This window comes from Cucurbita maxima, unplaced genomic scaffold (genome assembly GCF_002738345.1).
Source record: "Cucurbita maxima cultivar Rimu unplaced genomic scaffold, Cmax_1.0 Cma_Scf00028, whole genome shotgun sequence".
Classification (NCBI taxonomy): Eukaryota; Viridiplantae; Streptophyta; class Magnoliopsida; order Cucurbitales; family Cucurbitaceae; genus Cucurbita; species Cucurbita maxima.
In genome coordinates, this window is record NW_019272044.1 from 1194070 (window position 1) to 1218265 (window position 24196).

The following is a 24196-nucleotide window of genomic DNA, read 5'->3' on the forward strand; positions in this document are numbered from 1 at the left end:
AAATCGTCTCTAATAACCTGATTTGTAGACGAAATTTTCAAAAGAATGTGCTAAAACAAGCAAAACCCAACACAGCCCATATGCTTCTTTTACTGTATCATCCTAATACCACCAAAATCGAACTCCTAACATGGTGTATCATCCTAATACCACCAAAATCGGACTAACATGGTGTATCATCCTAATACCACCAAAATCGGACTCCTAACATGGTGCTTCCCATTAGACCATGCAAGTCTCCCAAACACAGACCCTCGATGATAATCATTTGGAACCCTCTTCAACACAACTGTGAAGCTCTTCTCTTCACCGGTTCTAGTGAACTTCAAAGTATTTGGCTCTACTGAAACCGAAACTCTTGGTGGTGCCTTGACGTTAGCAACATACGTGGCTGGACTTCCCACATTCTTCACTCTTCTTTTGATCTTTACTACTTCTGATGCCAGATTATCTATTGTGATTGATGGGTAGTTCAAATCTGCTACTTTGAATTTCTTTGAACAAACAAATGAAGTATCATTGGAAAATAGCTTCATTTGTGTTTTGTTGTAGCCTCGAGCACATAAGAAGTTCAAATAGTCTTCGGTGGAGAGGTCGTAAACAAGGCCTGGATTTGCTGCTTTGTTTGGATTGACATGCCCTGCACCATATGCAAATGAGTTTGCTTTCTCCTTTCCTGAGCTTAGTATTGAATTTAAGTCATTGGCTTTGATTCTAGCTGCCAAACAAAAACCATGAGTGTTTCAAGATTTAAGTCAAATATTCCTGGTGTAAATACAATAAATAATCTCTTACTATTCATGGTTTGAAAATAAACTAGTTTAATTAGTTCTTGAGTTTTATAACGATGGAAGAATTTTAAGTACCGTACCTGTAGTCATGATTGTAGATTTCATAACCGCTGGACTCCATTTTGGATAAAGGGTTTTGAGAAGGCCAACGATACCAGAAATATGAGGGCATGACATAGAAGTGCCAGATAATATATTAAATGGAACCCGCCGTTTATCAAAAGACGAACCAGTTGGTGACGTTTCTTCCGTAAAAGCTGCTAATATATTCACACCTGGTGCAGTTATATCAGGCTGAAAATGAAAAAGAAAAACGAAAAAACACAACAATTTGTAATGATGGGCAATTGACACATTAAACTTTGTACTAAAAAGTTACTCAACACACCGTCTTTCACCAACCTTGAGTATTGAGGGCTCAATTATATTGGGGCCTCTCGAAGAAAATCTAGCCATAATTGGTGCTGGTTTGACTCCTAATTCTGTCCTCACGTGAGTCATGTAAGCTATTGGAGTTCTAATTCAACCACAAAACTCAGACATATGAGTTATAACTTTAGTCATTAACTTCCTTAAACTTTTAAATTTGTGTTTAATAGGTCATAACTTTAAGTGTTTAAAAAGTCTATAAAACTTTTAATTTTGTTGTCTATTATATACATAAAATTTTATAAGATGTCAAAATGACCCTTCAAATATTTTTTAAAGTTTAAAAAAAATTGTACAAAATTGAAAAATAGAGAGACTCCTCCCGTCATTTTTTAAATTGAGTGATGAAATCGACCCATACTGAAAAATTTAAAACAAAACACAATGAAAGTTCATAAATAAATAGGGAAGTCGAATAAGATGGAGTATTTACTTGGTAGAGTTGATAAATTGGTAGACTAATTCACCGTCAATGTAGTTTATATGGGAAGTAGGAAGTAAGTGTGCCTCAACCTCAAGTCTATCCCCATCTTCCTTGTCATTAGTAAGAATCATCCCGACAGCACCTGCTTGAGCAGCCACATAACCTTTGTCCACATTTGCAATGTCCCCACTAAGGCAAACCACAATTTTACCTTCTACCTTTTTAGGATCAAGAGACCCTTCAAGACATAATATACTACAAGATCACAATAAAATTTTCTTAATATTATGTGGTTATTGTGGGTGTTTTTTTTCCTTGAATCTTGAAACATACACAGTAAGAAATATACTCACGCTTCGATATTAGAGACATTGTTGTTTTTTGCATCTAAAGCACGTATTAATGGATAAAACTTCTGCACTGGCAATATTTTATTAGAAATACTTTCACCCTGGTATTGACAAGGGAAGATCGTTAAAGATAACAAAATCATGGTATATATATCATTTAATATCGTAAGAAAATTCAAAATTTGATATCAAATTAATTTATATATTTATGTGTTCGAGGCATGAATTTATATAAACAACATTAAGCACATAACTATCTAGTGTTAACAACAAGTGTTAATACGTATCCAATAAAGGTCAGGCACAAACATGTTAGTTAAATTAAAGTGTTTGTGTTTCATAAAAGAGTACCTTAATGTGTCTCTTGTCTCCGAGCGCCAAGTAAGTGGTAAAAAGCCTGTCAATTGTGCTAGCTCCCACGGTTATCAACCATGGTGCGACATTTGCAACAGTGCCTGGAGACGGTCCTGAGTTTCCAGCAGAACAAACGACAGTGATGCCGTTCTTCACTGCATGGAAGGATGCTATAGCTATTGGATCATCATGAAATTCTAAAGGACTTCCACCGAGTGAAATAGACAGAACGTCAACTCCATCGCTAATGGCAGCTTCGAAGCCAGCCAGAATGTCAGAGTCAAAGCACCCACCAATGTTCACACGAGGCCAACATACTTTATAGGCGGCGACAAGGGCTTTAGGGGAGCCCCCTTTTGCAGTACCATTACCATTCCCAAATATGTTTGCTCTTGAAACAAAATGGCCTCCAGCCGTGGATAAAGTGTGTGTTCCATGCCCTTGATCGTCCCTTGCTGTTAAGTAGCTTGAGTTGAGAGGCCCGACGATGGATGCATACCCTTTGTTGAAATACCTTGCTCCAATCAACTTTCTGAATTTAAAAGCTTTAATTTCACGTCGAGGTCACGTAAGAATACAAGCATTTGATACAACAACTTGCTACAACACAAATACTATAAGGATGAGTTTATGCATTTATATTTCTGAATAAATGTTGGATTAATATTCACTTTATAACTACACTAGTATTGAAGGTGTTTATTATGCTAATAAAAGTGTCTTGATTTGTGGTTAACTTATTAGTCAAATGAAAGTGCTTGTATTTCTTACAGAAAAGAATTAAATAGAGGTGGAGTAACAATAAGAGATTTTAGGTTAGAGACCTGTTGCAATTAAAGTTGGAGCCACCTTCACAGCTTCCCTTCCATCTTTTTGGTATAGGTCCATATCCTTCATCATTGAAGCTCTTTGATTCGGGCCAAATGCCTGTATTGATACCAATTACAAGAAGAAGAGGTACCCAAATTATTACAAAAGCAGTCGAATGTTCAAGAACTTATAAGAAGAAAACAAGACGAACCTGTGTCAAGGTTGCCAATGATTGTAGATTCACCAAAATTTGCAAGATTCCAAAGAGAGTTGGGAGGAAGTCCACCATTATTCTCAACTCCAAGAAAACTCCATGAATTTGTTGTATGCAGTTCTCTTCCTTTGTTTTCATGTACTGATACCACACTTGGATGTTCTAAAAAAAAAAAAAAAATGAGAAAAACACGATCATTATTAAATGGAAAAAAGAGTCTAGTTTGATAACTATTTAGAAGTACAGCTTTCAAAAACAAAATCATTATCAAATAGTATCATAGCTTTGTTAGAATTAGATAAATTCTTTTACTTGCTACATCTTCTGCAACTTTGTAATCAAGAACCGCTGCAAAACCATTGATATGTCTATTGTATGAGTAAAAGATAGCTTCTTTAGCTGCTTCATTGCTGTACTTGAAAACATAAACATAAGAGTGTAATTGAAGAGCGAGAGTTCATCAAATCTACACAAAATGACTTAAAACTAAAAGCTTCACCTTCCTATCACAGATCCAAGTAGATTGTAGTGGGTTTGGGTTGCAAGTTGAAGATCAACCGCAGATGGATTCAACCCATGAGAATGTGATCCCAAATAAACAATATAAGACTGCACAAAATTAAAAAACAAAAAATTTGAGGGTCTAAAAACGCATTTGATATAAACATTAAAAAGCATTTATAAGTGATCAACGACTAACCTTCTTGACTGCAATGGTGGATGTTTGCAAAAGAGCAAAAAGAAAGAAAGAGAGAAGTAAAGGAGGAAGATTAAAAGCTTCCATTTCCTTTTCGTCTCAAAATAATGTTCCTTCCAATGCTGATCAGTGTTTTGAAGTTCATGGTATGTTCAAAAACTTATTAGGATAAGTATGGTAAGGAAAATTTTGATGGAATCAAGAAAGAATGTTATCAAATTTGAGCGGGGAATAAGTATGGTATATGGTTATGTCCAATTTGACAACACCTTCCAAATTAGATAAAGCTTTTTAAGTAATGGAATCTTTATAAGTCCTTTTGTTCGGTTCGAGTCTCTTATTGGTGTGGGATCTCACCAATCCATTTGTTCGAGGTTAACATTTTCGCTAGCATACTATTTGGGATATAATTCTGAAACCATTTGTAACAACTCAAGCCAATCACTAGTACATATTGTCTGTTTTGGCTTTTTACATATGCTCGTCACTAGTAGAGATTTTCACACCCTTTTAAGAAATGTTTCGTTCCCATCTCTAACTGATGTTGGATCATACAGTTTTAAACTATCTTAAATGACTTAGAAAGTTAATGAAAAAAAGTACATTTTTTTTTCATGAGTTTTCAAGCTCGATATTATTAAGATCTTAGGTTTGAATTTGGTAAAATGTTAGTTCATTCCTTGTTGTCCTTGATGTCATCTTTGTAGTTGTCGTTGTTGTTGTCGTCCTTGTTGTTTAGGGTTTACGGTATAGGGTTTTTATTTTTTATTTTTTATTTTTTGTTATTTTTCCAACTCCTTGATATTATTAATTCCGTTTTTATTTTATAATTTTTATTTTCTTTTCACAACTACACAATTTTATTTATTTTCAATTAATTAATTAAAAATTGAAATTTTAGAATAATAATGTGAAAATACATTTCATAATCTGATTTGTAAACAATTTCATTTTTATTTTATTTTTTTCTCATCTATACAATACTATTTATTTTCAACTACTTAATTGAAAATTAACTAATTAATTAAAAAATGAGAGTTAAAATAATAATAGAAGGAATATATTTCATTACCTAAAATAACATTTTTTTTTTCTTTTTTCTAATATAAGCTTTGATAATATCAATTTCATTTTTTTATTTCATAGTATTTCTTTTTTCTTGCCTACATAATCCTTTATTTTCAACTAATCAATTGAAAATTAATACTTCAAAAAAATATATATGAGAAAATTAATTCTTTAAAATAAAATACAAGAGGCATTTAAAATTGTGGTTATCAAATATTTTATTAAAAAAACAATGTATTTTTTTTTTTAATTATAGACCTATAAACTTTCATGTCATTTAGAGGTCATTTTGGTCATAAGCGGTACATAATTAATAAGGACATTTTAGTCATTTTACACCTACCTTTAGTTCAGCACATTATCATAGTCTATGGGCCACCAAAATTTCATAAATAACCTTATCGTGTCACATTCATTCTTCTCCTAAAATTTCATGAACAACAGAACTCATTTAGTAGGTGTGTGGTTCAAGCGCTTCATTGAAATCAATGTTCACGGGGATACTGCATTTTTTCATGATGATTGTCTTCTTCCATCAACTAGATCAATATTTCTACTGGTTTACTGCATTACATTGTTCTTCAAGTCAAATTCAAACTTACCTACATCTTTGCCAATACATCCTCAAAGTCTCATTAAGGCAACTTTTTTTTTTTTTTTTTCAACTCCTTTCTAATACCAAGAAGGAAGCTTAACAAAATTCTCTTCTAAAATTTTTTATCCTAAATTTGGGTACTTTTCTCTTACCTTGTGTCGTGTTTTTCTAAGATTTTTCTAGGCTTCCCTTCGTAACTTTAAGTCCTTGTTAATTTGACAAGGTTCATAGTTCATTTACGTGAATGAAGTCTGTCAAGTAGTAGTAGTCTATATGCCATCGAACTTTCCACTAATTTGTCTTCAAATTGTTATTTAAACTAGGATCCTTATATTATGTTTCCTATGATCGATGTCTAGACGCTTCTAGTTATCTTTCTACTTGACCATTAATATTGGCGCAACTCAAGGATATGACGGATAAAACCCTTACCCAATAAGTCTTGTAATTACGTCTCAAGTTCCTTTAATCATATTGATGTCATGCTATAAAGGCTTTGGGGACGGGGTATTCTTGGTAGGTCTTCTGAAAATACGTTCACGAACTCATTTAACATCTTCAACAAAGATAAGAAAAAATCATTGAGTCGAGAGAAGAAGGAACCAAAGAATAGAGCTACGAAGAAACCAACGAACAGAGCTAAGAAGAAATCAGAGGTCACTTCAAACTTACCATCTTAACCAAAGAGGCCTAGAAGCAGACCTAAAAAGAAACAAGAATCCAATAATAACAAGGTTGAAAGACATAGAAGTAACTTAGAACCGGAAGAAAATAGAGTTGATAAGAGACCTAACAAAGTTGACATTACAAAGAAAAGTGCAGATATACTAACCAAGGGCGTAGCCAGGGTTAAACATTGCAGATATGCCGGAGTTAGGTCTAAGTAAACGTATTTTTGAGCTTGATGCGCAAAAACAATGAGAGATTAGCTCAAGGAGTACTAAAAAAAAAGGTGCTAATGATAGTGGGACTCCCGCGGATAATGAGAAACTTAAAAACTGAAGTCCATTTCTTTGAAATCCCACTATAGTAATACCAATAAAAAGAGAAAATGAGAGACCTAAAGGAATGAGAAAATGACTTGTAACTGTGAAGCTACAAGGTATCATACCCTGAGGATTACGAAATAATGAAAAAGTAAAAGTGATGGAGATGCGAGGGAAAAACTTTTGTTTAACATTTTCGAAAAGACCACCTATTTGTTCGTTCACCAAGTTTTGCACGAAGCCAGGGTTAAAACATTACAAATAAGCACGAGTAGGTCGAAGTGAAGAATCTCTAATAAAGTTAAGTTTCTAATAAGGTTAAGTTTAGAGGAATATGAGTGAATCAGTTGAGACATTTATTAATTTAGAGCCATGTTTGGAAATTGGTTAGTGCTATATTAAGAGAAATGTTAGTAGTTGACATATTGTGGAACAACTTTTGGCTGTTTTAATGAAGTGTTTTTTTCTGTATAAATACTGATATGTTCTTTCTACATTTTAAATGGCTTTTTTTAGGCCATCCAACCTAGAAAACTTTGATAAATTAATTTTTTAAAAGAAACAACCAAAAAAAAAATTCATTATCATGGGAAAGAAGAATTTCTGAACAAAAATAAAAAATAAAAATTCTTTTCCTGAATTTCAAACTACTTAAGTCTACCGAAATCGAAACTTCTATCGGTGACTCGATTTGAGCAATATACGTGCTTGGACTTTCCACATTTTTTACACTTCTTTTAATCTCTATTGGCTCTGATTTCAAATGATTCATCGAGATTAATGGGTAGTTCAAATCTGTTACTTTGAATGACTTTGAACAAACAAATGAATTATTAGGGAATAGTTTCATTTGTGTTTTATTGTAGCCACGGGCACGTAGGAAGTTCAAGTAGTCTTGGGTTGAGAGGTCGTAAATAAGGTCAGGATTTGCTGCTTTGTTTGGTTGGACATGGCTGACACCATATGCCAATGGGTTTGCTTTCTCCTTTTCTGAGCTTAGTATTGGATTTAAGTCATTGGCTTCGGTTTCCGCTGCCAAAGACAACCATTAGCTTTCGAGATTTAAGTCATAATGCAAATCCCATAAAAAATGCATCTTACTATTAAAATGATTGAAGAATTTTGCATAATGAACCTGTTGTCATGATTGCAAATCTGATAGTTTTTAGAAGGCCAACGATACTAGAAATGTGGGGACATGACATGGAAGTGCTCGATAATACATTATATAGAACCTGACGTTTATCAAAAGGTGAACCAGTTGGTGATGCTTCGTCAGAGAAAGCCGCTAGTATATACACACCTGGTGGTGCTGTTATATCAGGCTAGAAATTGGAAAAAAAAAAAAAAAAACTATACTTCAAATTTTGTGATGGTTAGTAGTTGACACATTGAAGTTTATACTAAAAAATTAATCAACACACGGATCTTAACCAACTTTAAATATTGAGGGCTCAACTCAGTTGGGACCTCTTGACGAGAATGAAGCCATAATTGGTGCTGGTTTGATTCCCAACTCAGTCTTCACTTGAGTTATCTAAGCCATTGGAGTTCTAATTCAACCACAAAACATGATTTATAAGTTACAACTTTTGAGTCTAATAAATTTTGAACTTAAAAAATATCTTTAATAAGCCATAAAGTTTAAAAGAGTTCGAGAATAAGATGAAGCACTTGCATAGTAGACTGGATGTATTGGTTGATTAATTTACCATCGGTATAACTTATATGTGAAGCAGGAAGTATGTGTGGAGTAGGAAAAAGTTCATCACCACTTTCTATGTCATTAACAAGAATCATCCCAACAGTACCGGCTTGAGCTGTCTCATAACCTTTATCCACTTCTAAATCGTACTAATTACGACAAACTACAATTTTTCCTTTTACCGTTTTAGAATCTAAGATATCCCATCCTACAATAAATTTTACTATGACTATTGTTACTTTGTTCTTATTATTATGGTGGAAATATGTCGATTAAATTATACAAAATACTTATTTCAACTATGTTCTTACATTTTCAAAAGTTTTGTTAGAAATACTATGTTCTTACATTTTTAAAAGTTTTATTGGCTAACATTATTTACACATTTACAATAGAAAATTCCTTAAGGCTAGTTTTATTTTTATTATTTATTTATTTTTTTAATCTATTTCAAAATTTAAGTGTTAATTTTAAAGACTAGTCCACGATTGAATGTATCCAAAATTTAAATATATTTCATATAATTTAAATAAAAATATATTCACGCTTTATTACTAGAGACATTGTTGGATTTTGGATCTAAAGCACGGACCAACCGATAGAACTTCTTAGTTGACAATATTTTACTAGTAAGACTTTCACCGTGGTATTGACAATAAAAAATTATTGAAGACAATGTAAACATAGTACAAAATCATAATTCAATTGATATGAACAATTTTATATGCCCAATGTAATTTATTATGTTAAAACATGGTTTGATACTTACCTAAATATTTGTATAAATAGAGTCAAGAACATAATTATATAGTACTAACAAGTGTCCGATAAAGTACTTTGAAGTGCCTCTTGTCTTCCAACTCCACGTAACTTGTAAAAAGCCTATCAACTGTGCTAGCTCAAAGTTATCATCCAGGGTGCGACATTTGAGACAGCCAGAAAATTCTTGAAGGACCCTATAGCTATTAGATCGTTAGAAAATTCTTGAATATCTCCTTCCAGTGAAACCGACAAAACGTCAACTCCATCAATAATGGAAGCTTCAAAGCCAGCTAGAATATCGGCCATAAAACAACCACTACCCCCATTGGAAGCCAACATACTCTACAGGCGGCAACATGGGCTTTAGGGGAACCCCTTTTGTAGTGCCATAACCATTCCAAAATGCGTACTCCTTGAACGAAATTGCCTCCAACTGTAGATAAGGGGTGTGTTCCATGCCCAATATGGTCCCTTGCTGTTTCATAGCTTGAGTGTAGAGGTCTAGGTTTCCTAATGAATATATGTCCTTTGTTGAAATATCGTGCTCCAATTAACTTCCTTCATTTAAAATCTACAATTTTATATCTACATCACACGTATCGATACAAGCGTTTGGTACAATGAATAGCTAGAACACAAACATGAGAAGGACGGATCTGTTATCATTTTTATATAAGTTCTTCATAAAATTAAATGATAAGTTTAGTGCTTAAATTTTTTTTTGTATACACATATATATATATATATATATATATATATATATATATATATGAACTAAAATAATGGTTAATAGGTTTTAGTTTTATATCAATTTTATTCTTAAACCTTAAAAAGTATCTTAAAGTCCTTAAACTTACAATATTTTGACAAACAATAAATTTTAAAATTTCAATTTTTTGTCTAATAGATCATTAACTCATTTGACGTTTATTTAAAATTCACGAACCTACTCAACAATAAATTGAATATTTAGCATTCTATTTGACATAAAATTTAATTTTATATCTAACAGATCAATCCGTTTTTAAATATCTGAACATGTCTAAAACCTATCGGACATAAAATTGAATGCTCCTGACCTATTACAGATCTTAAAAGTTTTTTAAACATATGAATTAAAGTTCAAATACCATACTTTTTAAAGTTAAGATATCTTAAACATATATTGTAAAGTTTAGGAACTATTCTTCCAATTTAACCAAGAAAGTGAATTGGATGTAATTTTGCTCTAAAAATATATGCATTTATGTGGCTATTTAGTATGGGTAACAATGATTCCATATGCATTTAATAAATATTAAATTAATATTCACTTTGAATAACTAGTGTTCGGTTTTTTTTATCTATTATACTATCAAAAGTGTCAAATACGTGCTTAACACATTAGTCAAATGAAGGTGGGTGTATTTATTAATGTAGAAGTATTAAATAGAGGTGAAGTAACAATAAGAGATTTGATTTTAGGGACCCGTTGCAATAAAAGTTGGAGCCACCTTCACAACTTCCCTTCCATTTTGTTGGAATAGGTCCATATCCTTCATCACTAAAGCTCTTTGATTCTGGCCAAACAGGACCTTCATCACTAAAGCTCTTTGATTCTGGCCAAACACCTGTATTGATCCCAATTACAAGAAGGTACCCAAATTATTGCAAAAGTAGTCAAAATTCTAAGAACTATTGAGAGGGAAAAAAGTCTGACATGTGTCAATGTTGCCAATGATTGTAGATTCACCAAATCTTGAAAGGTTCCAAAGTGAGTCGGAAGGAATTCCACCATCTTTTTCAACTCCAAGAAAGTTCCATGATCGTGTTGTGTGTAATTCTAGTTCTTTGTTTTCAAAAATTGATATCACATCAGGATGCTCTAAAATGACAAAAATACCATCATTATTAATTTAGAAAAATGAGCTCCCTTCATAACTATTTGACTTTTAAAAATTAAGTCGGAAAACTACTACCAACCTACCAACTTTTGAAAACTAAAAAAAAGTGGTATGAATTTACTCAAAAAGAAAATCATTAAAAATTTGAAACCCAAAAAATTAGGAATGAACCTAGAATGATTTTACTAAGAAAGAAAATCATTATCAAATGATTGAAATGGATGAATCATTTTACTTGCTATATCTTCTACAACTTTTTTTTTATCAAAAATAGCTGCAAAGCCATTGATACTTCTATTGTATGAGTAAAAGATTGCTTCCTTAGCTGCTTCGGTACTTGAAAACAAAAACATAAGGATGTAAATCAAGAGTGAGAGTTCAACAAAAATGAACTACATTATTTGAAACTAAAAGCTTCACCTTCCTAACATGGATCCAAGTAGACCATAGTGGGTTTGTGTTGCAAGATGGAGAGCAGAAGGATTCAACCCATATAAACGTGATCCCAAGTAAATAATATAAGACTGCACAACAAAAACAAAACCTTTCAAATGTCTAAAACCCACTTGATACAAACATTAAAAAGCATTTATAAGTTATGATTGAGTAACCTTCTTGTCTGCCATGGTAGGTGTTTGCAAAAGAGCAAAAAGGAAGAACGGCAGAAGTAAAGGAGAAAGATTGAAGCCCTCCATTTCTTGTTCTCTCAAAATAATTGTGTTTGTTAGAATGGTATACTCTCTGTTCCTTGGTGCCTTCTATAATGGTGGTCAATGTTTTATGATTGGACTCAAATTTAGACTTTTATGTATAGAAAGTGATGATGAAATCTTCCATTTAAAGAGAACAGATAAGATCAAAACCCAAAAATGGGGGAAGAAATTATTATGGTAAGAAAATGAAAATGATTTAATAACACACTCCACCAAAAACTTTTTTTAGAATTAGCTAAAGGAAACTAATCTATCTCAACTCCATGTTAGCTAATTAAGAATGGACCCAAAGGACCAAATTAATTATAACTACACAATTCAAAAAAATCTAGATTTGAATTTAATTTAATGAAATCAAGATTTTAAGCCTAGATTTGATTGAATAGGCTAGTGTAGAGTAAAAACGAATTATTTTCCAAATGATTTGAAATTTTTAAGATTTAATATACATGCATATTACTTTATAAAAGTAAATTTTATTATTCTTAGTTTTGTGACATCCAAAATTTAAAATTGGTCACCTTATAAGATGATTATTGATATAATTTGAACTTCACTTCCCTTGCTACCACTATCTTTGGAAAGTCAAAAGAACTAATGAGGCATAGTTTCTTCACGAAACTTGGCATGGGACATGTGTCGGTTGTAGGAGTCTAATTGATTAGAACAATCCAATTCATCCTAGGAGATCGAAACACTTCTGGACCTTCTGTGGCGTACTCAATTTCCCATACCTTCAATTTGACCCGTTCAAGCAAGATACACCACTCTAAGGAGACTCTTAGTCAAGACTTTTGTGTGGTTAGAAATCAATTATTGTGCAACTTTAGGCATTTTGGCTTGATGAAACTTTGAAGGGTTTTGAAATTGTTTGAAAGAACTTAATCCTAAAATGATGTTCCTACCTCTATAATATAAATGTTAGTCACGACTCGAATTTCAAAGTTACGAAACTTAGAATGAAATTAAAATGATGAAAGAAAAAAGAAAATAAAATAAGAAAATACGATAAAATTAAAATCAAATTTAGAAAAAGAACATTTCATTAAAATACAAAATTACCTCTAATTATAAGATGATACTGTTCAAATTTATGACAAATGAGGTAAATGAGTTTGAGATACAATTACAAAACAAAGTACAAAAAACTCACACAAAGATGAACTGGCGCTCCGAAACAATCCCCTTTGTAACTGCGTAGCTCTCAAATACTCATCCACCTCGATCTACAAGATACGAACACCTTAAAAAAGAAGGAGAAAGAAGGTGTGTATCAAAATATACTCAAGAAGCAACTTTCTTGTAGACTCTCATAGCATCCTTGACCTAATAGGAGACCACAAACTTTACACAAACTTTACTCTCAGCTCTAGGTGAAGGGCTCTTGTTGTTCACAAAATTAAGTAACTAATTTAGCCTATGCAACAGTACTCTATATATGTGGTTTAGGTGCTATCTTAAAGAACTTTCTCTATTAGGCGGGGACAACACGATGATTGCTAGCCTACTTGTCATCCATGGGAGGTTAGTTGACAAACCTGTCCGATCATGTAGTCGTTCAAGGTTAGGGGGAGCGACCCCCTATACATGCCAGCTCTATTGACTACTCGCATGATCAATGCCTACCCACAGGACGAATCCATCATGCAATCCAAGCAAACTATCAAGTTACACAACCCTAGCCAACCTTATGCCTAGCTCATACCAAAGTAAAATGGGAAGTAGAAGTACTACAGACATTGTACCGGCTACTATCAGCTTAGGTGGGTAGAATGGTTTCAAGGTTATCATGATGGTTTCTTAAAACATGTTTTTTTACCGGACATATACGTTAATTCATCAAAGAAACTTAATGTCTTGGACACTCAAGATTTTGTATCTTTTGAATTTTAGTTTTCCTACCATCTCTAGGGAAAAAAGTTCCTAACCTGTTAACAACATTCATTTAAAAAATGAAAAAAAATCGTCAATGATACCTTTAAAAAAAACATAACAAAATGGTCATGAAACAAAATTTTTAGGATGTTTTTTTACCGAACATTTGTGTCACATTCCTCGAATTTAAACCTTCCTCACAACTGATAATAAGAATCGTTTATAATTATCATACAAAATATTTCAATGGCTTGTTCAATTAAGTTTGAGAGGATAGCGGCTTGAAGGAGGAAGCCTCCACCCAGCTTCATTACACCAAACATGAGCTTGAGTTCTAAATCCAAAACTAGAGGAAGCCGAGGCCATGCCCAAATAGGCTCTAATAACTTGATTTGTAGATATGAAGCACCAACATACGTGGTTAGATTTTCCACATTCTTTACTCTTCTTTTGATCTTCACTACTTTTGATGTCATATTATTTATCATGATTGATGGATAGTTCAAATCTGTTACTTTGAATTTCTTTGAACAAACAAATGAAGTATCATTCGAGAATAGCTTCATTTATATTTTGTCTATATTTTGTCGTAGCCTCGAGCCCATAGATAGTTCAAATAGTCTTCAATGGAGAGGTCGTAAACAAGGCTTGGATTTGCTGCTATTTGTTTGGAGTGACATGGCCTGCACCATATGCAAATGAGTTTGCTTTCTCCTTTCTTGAGCTTTGTATTGGATTTGAGTTATTGGCTTTCGTTCGAGCTGCCAAACAAAACCATTAGTTTTTCAAGATTTAAGTCAAATATTTTTTAATGCAAAATAATGTAAATACGATAAATAATATCTCTTACTATTCATCGTTTGAAAATACAGTAGTTTAATTAGTCTTTGAACTTTATAATGATGGAAGAAGTTCAAGTAACGAACCTGTAGTCATGATTGCAGATCTCATAATTGCTGGGCTCCATTTTGGATAAAGGGTTTTGAGAAGGCCAACGATACCAGAAATATGAGGGCATGGCATAGAAGTACCAGATAATATAATAAATGGAACTTGTCGTTTATCAAAAGGTGCACCAGTTGGTGATGTTGCTTCCGAATAAGCGGCTAATATATTTACACCTGGTGTTGTTATATCAGGCTGAAAATCAAAAATGATAAATGAAAAACTCAAAAAAAATTTATGGTTGGCAATTGGTACATTAAACTTTGTACTAAATAGTTGAATTGTGTTGGGACCTCTAGATGAAAATGTAGCCTTAATTGGTGCTGGTTTGACTCCCGATTCCGTCCTCACACGAGTCATATAAGTCATATAAGTCATTGGAGTTCTAATTCAACCACAAAACTTGCATATGAGTCCTATGAGTTCTACTTCAACTTTCTTAAACTTCAAAATTTGTGTTTAATATGTCATACCTTTAAAAGTGTTGAAAAAGTCCTGAAAACTTTTAATTCGTCGAGAAGTGTTTCAACTCCAGCAAGGTATAAGACTCGTTATAGCCACTGTGTCTAAAATATCTGTAAAACTTTATAAGATGTCTAATAGCTCATAAGATATTTATTAAAGTTTAAAGACCTATTAGTAAAAAATTGAAAATCCAAAGAGTCGAACTATTTTATGAATTGAGTGACGAAATCGACACATACCTAAAAAATTTCAAATAAAACACATGTAATTTTCCAACCAAAGTTCATGAATAAATGGGGAAGCTGATGGAGTATGATGGAATAATTACTTGGTAGAGTTTATGTATTGGTAGACTAATTCATCTCGTAGCTTATATGTGATGCAGGAAGTAAGTGTGCATCAGCCATAAGTCCATCCCCATCTACCTCGTCATCAGCAAGAATCATCCTAACAGCACCTGCTTGAGCAGCCACATTACTTTTGTCCACTCTTCCATTGTTCCCTCTAAGGCAAACTACAATTTTCCCTTTTACCCTTTTTGGATCAAGAGACCCTCCCAGACATAGTACGCTACAAGATCAAAATAAAATTTTCTTAATATCATGTGGTTACTGTAATTTTGTTTGCCTTGAATCTTGAAACATACACCGTAAAAAATATACTCATGCGTCCATATTAGAGCTATTGTTGTTTTTTACATCTAAAGCACGTATCAATGGATAAAACTTCTGAACTGGCAATATTTTATTAAAAAGACTTCCAACCTGGTTTGACAATTGAAGATCATTCAAAACAACAAAAATATGATACATATATATATATATATCATTTAATACCATAAAGAAATTCAAAATGAATTTATATATTTATGGATCAATACACCATTAGAATTTATATAAACAGTTAACAAATGTCAAACACTAATATGTTTGTTAAATTAAAGTGTTTGTGTTTCATATAAAAGAGTACCTTAATGTGTCTCTTGTCTCCGAGCGCCACGTAAGTGGTAAAAAGCCTGTCAGTTTTGCTAGCTCCCACGGTTATCAACCATGGTGCGACATTTGACAGTGCCTGGAGATGGTCCCGAGTTTCCAGCAGAACAAACGACAGTGATGTCGTTCTTCACTGCATGGCAGGATGCTATAGCTATTGGATCATCATGAAATTCTAGAGGACTTCCACCGAGTGAAATAGACAGAACGTCAACTCCATCACTAATGGCATCACTAATGGCAGCTTCAAAGCCAACCAGAATGTCGGAATCAAAGCACTCACCAAGTGCCACAGGAGGCCAACATTACCATTCCCAAAAATATTTGCTTTTGAAACGAAAATTGGAGTACCATTACCATTCCCAAAAATATTTGCTTTTGAAACGAAATTGCCTGCAACTGTGAATAAAGTGTGTGTTCTATGCCCTTGATCGTCCCTTGCCATTAAGTTGAGAGGCCCCACCATCGATGCATACCCTTTGTTGAAATACCGTGCCCCAATCAATTTTCTGCATTTAAAAGCTTCAATTTTACATCGATATCAAATTTGCTTGAACACAACACAAACACAATCAAGACAGTTCTATTATCAATTTTATATAAGAAGAAAATTCAAAATATGATGAATTTATGCATTTATATGTTAGATTAATCTTTACTTTATAACACTAATGTTGAGTGTATATCTGCTCACAAGAGTTTCTAATTTGTGCTTAACATATTAGTCAATGTTTCTTAGCGTAAAAGAATTAAATAGAAGTGAAGTAACAATAAGAGATTTGATTCAAGGGACCTGTTACAACGAAAATTGGAGTCACCTTCACAACTTTCTTTCCATCTTTTTGGGATAGATCCATATCCATCATCACTAAAACTCGTTGATTCTGGCCAAACACCTGTATGGATCCCAATTACAAGAAGAAGAGGTATCCAAATTATTATCAAAGCTGTCGAATGTCCAAGAACTTACAAGAGGAAAACAAGACCAACCTGTGTCAAGGTTGCCTATGATTGTAGATTCACCAAATCTTGCAATATTCCAAATTGGGTTTGAATGAATTCCATCATGATTCTCAACTCCAAGAAAACTCCACAAATTTGTTGTATGTAATACTGAATCACATTCAGATGTTCTAAAAAGAAAAGGAGAAAAATACTTATCATTATTAAATAGAAAAACAAGTCTTGTTTAATAACGGTTTCATTTCGTTTTTTAAAAGTAAGCTCATAAACAATACTTTCAAATTATGAGTTTCTTTCCTTTGTTAATTTGTTATTTGCTTTTTAAATGTTTTCATAATTGATTGGGAATTTCAATGCTTCATTAGAATCAGATGAATTATTTTATTTGCTAGTTCTTTGCAACTTTATGTTCAAGAACGGCTGCAAAGGTATTGATATGTCTATTGTAGAGTAAAAGATTGCTTCCTTAGCTGCTTCATTGTTGTACTTGAAAACATAAACATAAGTGTAAATGAAGAGCGAGAGTTCAACAAATAATATATATATATATATTTTGTTTGTAAGCTTGATATTAGGCCAACGTCTTAGGTTTGAATTTGGTAAAGTATTAGTCAAGTTTTTTTTTTTTTTTTTTTTTTTTTTTTTTTTTTTTTTTTTTTTTTTTTTTTTTTTTTTTTTTTTTTTTTTTTTTTTTTAATAAGCTAATGTACGGTTGATGGTATCTTTAATTCTTTGTTAGTTAAGGAAAAATTAACATGGTGGATCAAAATTTTATCAAATTTTGAAGATAAAAGTATTATTTTCTTTTATCATAATTCATTTTTTTATAAATCACACCCAATTATATATTCTTAACTAATCAATTATATATTAGATCTCTTCACTAAATCATTGCAATTGTTTAGCTTTGATTTAGAAACTAAATGTCTATGAACTCTAATAAATCACGTCTAGTATTAGATTAGTAAAATTTATATAAGTAGCTAAAATTGGCCAAGAAAATGTATAAAAATCATCCGTAAACAGAAAAATAAATAAATAAATAAGGATCCACTAGAAATTTGGAATATATTTATTCAAATATATTGGAAAAAAAAATTAGTGAATTCAACTAAATACTTTTAACGAGCAGCCATAGAAAAAGACATTTTTAATAAAAAATAAAATTATATATGTATATATTTTTTTTGAAAGAAATAATTTTATCGGAGTTTAGTTTAAACAAACTGATGTCATGATTCATAGGTTAACTTAGATTCCAAAGGATAGATTCAAACTTTTATTAACCTGGCTTTACTATCGACATGGTTATAGTTCATGTAACGATATGACTAAGGTACATTCATGTAACGATATGACTGTGATAGGTATAAGAATGTTAACGCTATGACACGTTAGGGAATGATATGACTACGAAGTGTTTACGATATGATTATGATACAATATGTGAATGACGGATATATATATATATATATATATATATATTATACATATACATATATATATATAGTGATATGATATAAAATATGTTACGGTACGATATATGTGATAAAATTAACATGTTTATGATATGATATATTATGATACGATGTTATGGTATGATATGTATATGATGAAAATTGTTATGTCTGAAAGCATGAAATGTTATGATATGATATATTTGTGTAATTTGAACGATATGATATGACTGACATGCAAAAAGAACAAACTAGCATGGAATACAACCCCACCATATGCATGAAAGATATGATAAATGATATGATAAACGACAATTCATCCTTCATGATAGTATGGACTTGTACATTACGAGGGAGGAAAACAATCGCTATGGTTATCATAATATTGCCATGATCAAGCAGGAAACCGATCATTATATTTATCATAATGTTGTGACGGTCACACACAAAAACGATCATTATAATTAACCTAGTGCTGTCATGACGACTATTACTTCTAATGGGTGTCCGGCATAAGAAGCACCCATAATATGTTTTTCAGACAAGAAAAGAGGACCAGCGGTGTGCGAACTGATAGGTGAGTCTATACTTTTTAAATCATAGACAAATAAAAAGTCATTAGTTTTGTTTATAATGTCGGGTAAAAAATACTTGAAAAAAGAGTATCAATAATTTTATTATATTATTTAATTTTAAATAATTAATTATGGTTTGACTATTTTATTTTTATTAAGTTAGATTATTAAAATAATTTTAATTCTTTCCAATTTAATTTAATTGATTTTCAATTTATTTGGTAATAAATCTTAACATTTATTTTCAAATAAATGAATTTAAGTCTAAATCAGAGTAAATTATATTAAATTAAATGAGATATATTATAAAATAATATAATTGAAAAAAGAAAATAGGTTAAAGAGTAAAATAAATAAATAATAAAAAAAACAAAAGGGAAACGATAATAGACAAAATTTTAAAAATCATATTTTAGGAATAAATGATACAAAATAAAAAATAACAATAAAATTTAAAAATAAATAAATAAATAAACAAACGAACAAAGGATAGGGAATAAAAAAAGAAAGAAAAGATCTCTAACCAAGATTTGGAACCTGGTTCTAAATTAAGTTAGTCCATCTTTGAATTTTACATAGTTAATTTTTTTTTTAATAATATTCAACAATTAAAAAAAATCCTTTTAACTCTATTATATTTGAAATCAAATATTATTAGATGTATTAATGAAAAATATGTTTAAAATAGATTCAAATGAGTTGAAAACATCCCGAGATTCATTGTTATTTCAAATAAATTGATAATGGATTCAAGCTATAGCAAACGAGACAATGAGTCGATCCAGTTGAACAGTGTCGGTCCCAAGTCAATCACATATTGAAGCTATAGCAAGCAAGAAAACTAGTGGATCTAAAAGAGGGAAAGAGAAACCATAGAATTTGATACGAAAACACTTTTTCAACCACCACCACCACCAAATGTTTTTTCTTCTCCTAAATCATCCCAAATTCACTACAATTGAGCTTCTTACATGATGCTTACCATCTAACCATTTCAAAGACCCAAATACATAGCCTCGATGCTTGTTGTTTGCCACACTTTGGAATACAACTTCGAAAGTCTTCTCTTCATCAGTTCGAGTAAACTTCAACGTACTTGGCTTAATTGAAACTAAAACTCCTGGGGGTACCTCCACCCGAGCTACATATGTACTTGGGCTTCCCACATTCTTAACTGTTCTTTTGATTGTCACAGGTCCTGATTTCATATTGGGTATCGAGATTGATGGGTAGTTGAAATCTGTTAGTTTGAATGACTTTGAACAAACGAATGACGTATTGGAGAATTTACTGAGTTGTGCTTTATTGTAGCCTCGAGCACATAAAAAATTTAAATAGTCATTGGTGGTAAGGTCATAAACAAGGCCAGGATTTGCTGCTCGGTTGGGTTGCACATGTCCCGCACCGTACGCCAATGGGTTGGCTACAAGCTTGGTGAAATCTAGTATTGGATGCAAGTCATTGGCTCTAGTTTCAGCTGAAGAAGTGAAGGAAATGTTATTACAATGGGTATGAGCACAAATAACTTCTCGAATCACTATGGAGCTCTAATTGGTTACACTAAATTTGATTATATCGAACACTTTAATGCAGCCAATCCTTTATATCTTAGCCCCAACTATTTACGTAATAATTTGATAATTTGAATGTACCTGTGGTCATGATTGCAGATTTGATAGCTGCTGGACTCCATTTTGGATAAATGGTCTTGAGAAGGGCAACAATACCAGAAATATGCGGACATGACATGGAAGTGCCAGATACTAGATTAAATGGAATTCGACGGTTATCAAATGGTGAACCACTTGGTGATGCATCTTTTGAATAGGCTGCAATTATATTGATGCCCGGTGCTGTTATATCAGGCTGAAGAAAAGAAAAAGTGAGATACACACTTAAGATTTCGAGTTGAGCATTGAATATTCTACGGTAGAAACACAATGTAAAAAAAAGGAGAGCAGACATGGAAACCTTGAGTATCGACTCCTCAATTGAACTGGGACCTCTAGATGAGAATGAAGCCATAACAGGTGCAGGTTTGATTCCCATCTCTGTCCTTACATGAGTCATGTAAGCCACTGGAGTTCTAGTTGTTAAAGTATAACGATAAGTTTTGTGACTAAGAGTTTGTTAGGAAAGACTTTCTAAGTGCTTAATTTATTAAAAACACTTTTTCAAACACTTAAAAAGTCGTTCAATTTCAATAGATGAAGTAATTACTTGGTGGAGTTGATGTATTCGTAGACGGTTTCGCCATCGACATAACTTATGTGGGAGACAGGAAGGATGTGTGCATCGGCTACAACATCATTCCCATATTCCTCGTTGTTGGCTAGAATCATTCCAACAGCACCTGCTTTAGCAGCCACAAAACCCTTGTTCACTCTTGCATCGTCCCCTCTAACGCAAACTATAATCTTCCCTTTCACCTTTCTCGGATCAAGAGACCCCTCCACACATAGTTTACTGCAAGGATGCATCACAATTTCCGCATTAGTGTTTTTACCTAAAAAGTGACCATTTTAGTCCAACTTTAAAAGTATATGGACCAAAATGGACGTTTCAAATATATACGGATGAAAATGAACCAATATAAATAGTATATGGATCAAAATAATGTTTAAACCTATACTTACGCGATTTCAACGGAGACATTGATAGCTTTCGCATCTGCGGAAGTGATCAATGGATAGAATTGTTGAGCTGACAATATTTTGTCCGAAAGACTTGCTCCCTAGGGTTGATAGTTTGAAGATCATTAAAGATGGCAAAAAAAACATGAGAAAATAGAGGATTAAAATGAGTACCGAGATATTCTTCTCGTTTCCAAGGGCCACATAACTAGTAAATTGTCTGTTGATTGTGCTAGCAGCCACAGTGAAAAGCCAAGGCGCCACGTTTTCTACGCTCTGTAGATCGGGTCCTGAGTTTCCACCTGCGCAGACGACGACCATCCCTTGTTGAACCGCATGGAAGGCTCCAATCGCTATTACGTCGTCGAAAAACTCCATGGAACCTCGACCGAGTGAAAGTGAGAGAACATCAACACCATCAGTAATAGCAGCTTCTATGGCGGCTAGGATGTCTGCATCCGAACACTGACCACCACGAAATGTAAGCCAACATACTTTATAGGCAGCAACACGGGCTTTAGGCGAACCCCCTTTTGCAGTACCATTACCATAACCAAAAACGTTAGCTCCCGAAACAAAACTGCCTCCAGCCGTGGATAAAGTGTGTGTTCCATGCCCTTCTTGGTCCCTTGCTGTGTCAAAGCTAACATCAAGGGATCCCGCAAGGGCGACATAACCTTTATTGAAATACCGTGCTCCAATTAGCTTCTTGTTGCAATGAAAATTAGAGCCACCCTCGCAACTTCCCCTCCACCTCGAGGGAATAGCCTCATATCCTTCGTCACTGAAACTCTTTGATTCTGGCCAAACGCCTATACCAATCCAAATTTTAGAATGGTCAAAAACTTAGAAATAAAACCCTATAAAATGTTTTCATAGCAACCTGTATAAGTAATGTTTTCATAGAAACATATATAAGTTATAGTTTCCTATCCATTATAGCTATTAAAAAATGTTATAAAAAATCTCAGACATAAATCTTTTCATAACAACATATATAAGTTATAGTTTCATACTTTATTATAGCTCTAAAAAATTTCAAACTTTTAATAACATAGCAACATATATAAGTTATAGTTTCATACTCTATTATAGCTATAAAAAAAATACTTTAAAAATTTCCAGACTTTTAATAATATAAATATTTCATTTATTTATAGTTTCATATTCTGTTATAACTATAAGAAAACACTATAAAAATCTCAGACTTTTAATAGCATGAATGTTTTCCTAGCAACATAAATAAGTTATAGCTTCATACTCTATTATAACATCCGTTATAGCTATAAAAAACACGCTATAAAAATTCTAGACTTTTAATTACATGAATGTTTTCATAGCAACATATATAAGCTATAATTTCATACTCTATTACCGTCTATTATAGGTATAAAAAATTGCTTTAAGAAATTCAAGACTTTTAATAACATGGGTTGTCACGACGTACAAAAAATGCTATAAAAAGTCTATAATAGTATTTTTCGTAAGCTATCGTATTCATTATTTCTTATAGTGATAATCAGGACTAACCTGTGTCAAGGTTGGCAATGATGGTAGATTCACCAAAATTTGAAGCATTCCAAATGGAATTTGGAGGAGTTCCTTCACCATTCTCTAGCTCAAGAAATTCCCATGAATTTGTTGTGTGCAGCTTTCTCAGCTTGTTCTCATGAATCGATACGACAGCGGGATGTCCTACCATGATATGTAGCCAATTAGGCAGCAAAATGAGTTTCGATTCATATTATGTATTGGATCGAATGGTTTACTTGCTAGATCTTGCATAACTTTATGGTCAAGAACGGCAGCAAAGCCATTGATATATTTGTTGTAGGAGTAGAAGATTGCTTCCTTGGCCATCTCATTGCTATACTTGAAAACATAAGAAGATTAAGCAAATTGAAAAATATAATTTAATGATATAGACTAGAAGTTTCACCTTCCTAACAATGACCCGAGCAAACTGTAATGAGATTCCGTTGCGACTTGGAGATCGGCTGATGACGGATTCAAGCCGTGCGAATGTGATCCCAAGTAAACAATGTAAGACTGCACGAGGTGAACAAATGAGAAATAGGATCGAAGAAAGAAAAAAATCAAAATAATGGTTGATCATTGGCTTGCCTTTTGGGTGGCAATGGTGGATGTTTGCAACAGAGGGAAAAAAAAGAAGAGAAGAATCAATGAAGATAGATTGAAACCCTCCATAGCTTTGTTCTTGAAGCTTATGAATGAGCAACTCCTCCCATTCTTTTCAGCTTTATAATAACAAACCTAAATGGCCTATGTTCATTTGACTTTCTTTTTATTTAAAGAAAGTTTTTAAATGAATTGGTGCAATTTTCGAAAGGAAATGAAAAACAACTTAAAATTTTTTGGACCAACTCTAAATTTTAGGTTGGTTTAGTCAGTAACTTAAACAATTTGAATAAAGATCAGACCTCACTGCAACTCTCTATTTTCTTCTATTTTCCTCCTGTTGTTGGTGGTATATTAATAATTAAAATTCC

The 24196-nt window shown here is 32.6% G+C and overlaps 2 protein-coding genes and 2 pseudogenes across 2 annotated transcripts; all 4 read right to left on the reverse strand.

Annotated features, from left to right (window-relative positions):
- Positions 1-62: 62 nt before the first annotated feature.
- On the reverse strand, positions 63-4162 carry LOC111500241 (subtilisin-like protease SBT5.4). The gene is made up of 11 exons (XM_023151942.1): positions 4073-4162; positions 3872-3981; positions 3685-3782; positions 3370-3534; positions 3173-3275; positions 2346-2880; positions 1998-2095; positions 1654-1899; positions 1194-1308; positions 872-1085; positions 63-718 (listed from the first exon to the last, which is right to left on the reverse strand). The coding sequence occupies exons 1-11, from the start codon at positions 4154-4156 to the stop codon at positions 177-179; spliced, it is 2310 nt and encodes a 769-aa protein (XP_023007710.1). The 5' UTR covers positions 4157-4162; the 3' UTR covers positions 63-176.
- A 4754-nt stretch (positions 4163-8916) lies between these two features.
- On the reverse strand, positions 8917-11794 carry LOC111465059 (annotated as a pseudogene).
- A 2059-nt stretch (positions 11795-13853) lies between these two features.
- Positions 13854-18327, reverse strand: LOC111500175 (annotated as a pseudogene).
- A 1654-nt stretch (positions 18328-19981) lies between these two features.
- Positions 19982-23901, reverse strand: LOC111500243 (subtilisin-like protease SBT5.3). The gene is made up of 10 exons (XM_023151944.1): positions 23811-23901; positions 23626-23735; positions 23456-23553; positions 23217-23381; positions 21861-22498; positions 21690-21787; positions 21274-21519; positions 21025-21139; positions 20706-20919; positions 19982-20530 (listed from the first exon to the last, which is right to left on the reverse strand). Exons 1-10 carry the CDS (start codon positions 23892-23894, stop codon positions 19992-19994), a joined length of 2307 nt encoding a protein of 768 aa, XP_023007712.1. The 5' UTR covers positions 23895-23901; the 3' UTR covers positions 19982-19991.
- Between the last annotated feature and the right edge of the window lie 295 nt (positions 23902-24196).

What these genes read in the sequence shown, in the direction of transcription:
- LOC111500241 (XM_023151942.1), bottom strand. Translation starts at nt 4,156, where the DNA reads ATGGAAGCTTTTAATCTTCCTCCTTTACTTCTCTCTTTCTTTCTTTTT. An exon ending in AGTTGCAGAAGATGTAGCAA is followed by an intron (nt 3,535 to 3,684) that starts GTAAAAGAATTT and finishes TTTTTTTTTTAG; the next exon opens with AACATCCAAGTGTGGTATCA. An exon ending in AATGTCTCTAATATCGAAGC is followed by an intron (nt 1,900 to 1,997) that starts GTGAGTATATTT and finishes GTGATCTTGTAG; the next exon opens with TATATTATGTCTTGAAGGGT.
- LOC111500243 (XM_023151944.1), bottom strand. Translation starts at nt 23,894, where the DNA reads ATGGAGGGTTTCAATCTATCTTCATTGATTCTTCTCTTCTTTTTTTTC. An exon ending in AGTTATGCAAGATCTAGCAA is followed by an intron (nt 23,382 to 23,455) that starts GTAAACCATTCG and finishes ATATCATGGTAG; the next exon opens with GACATCCCGCTGTCGTATCG. An exon ending in GAATACATCAACTCCACCAA is followed by an intron (nt 21,140 to 21,273) that starts GTAATTACTTCA and finishes TTTAACAACTAG; the next exon opens with AACTCCAGTGGCTTACATGA.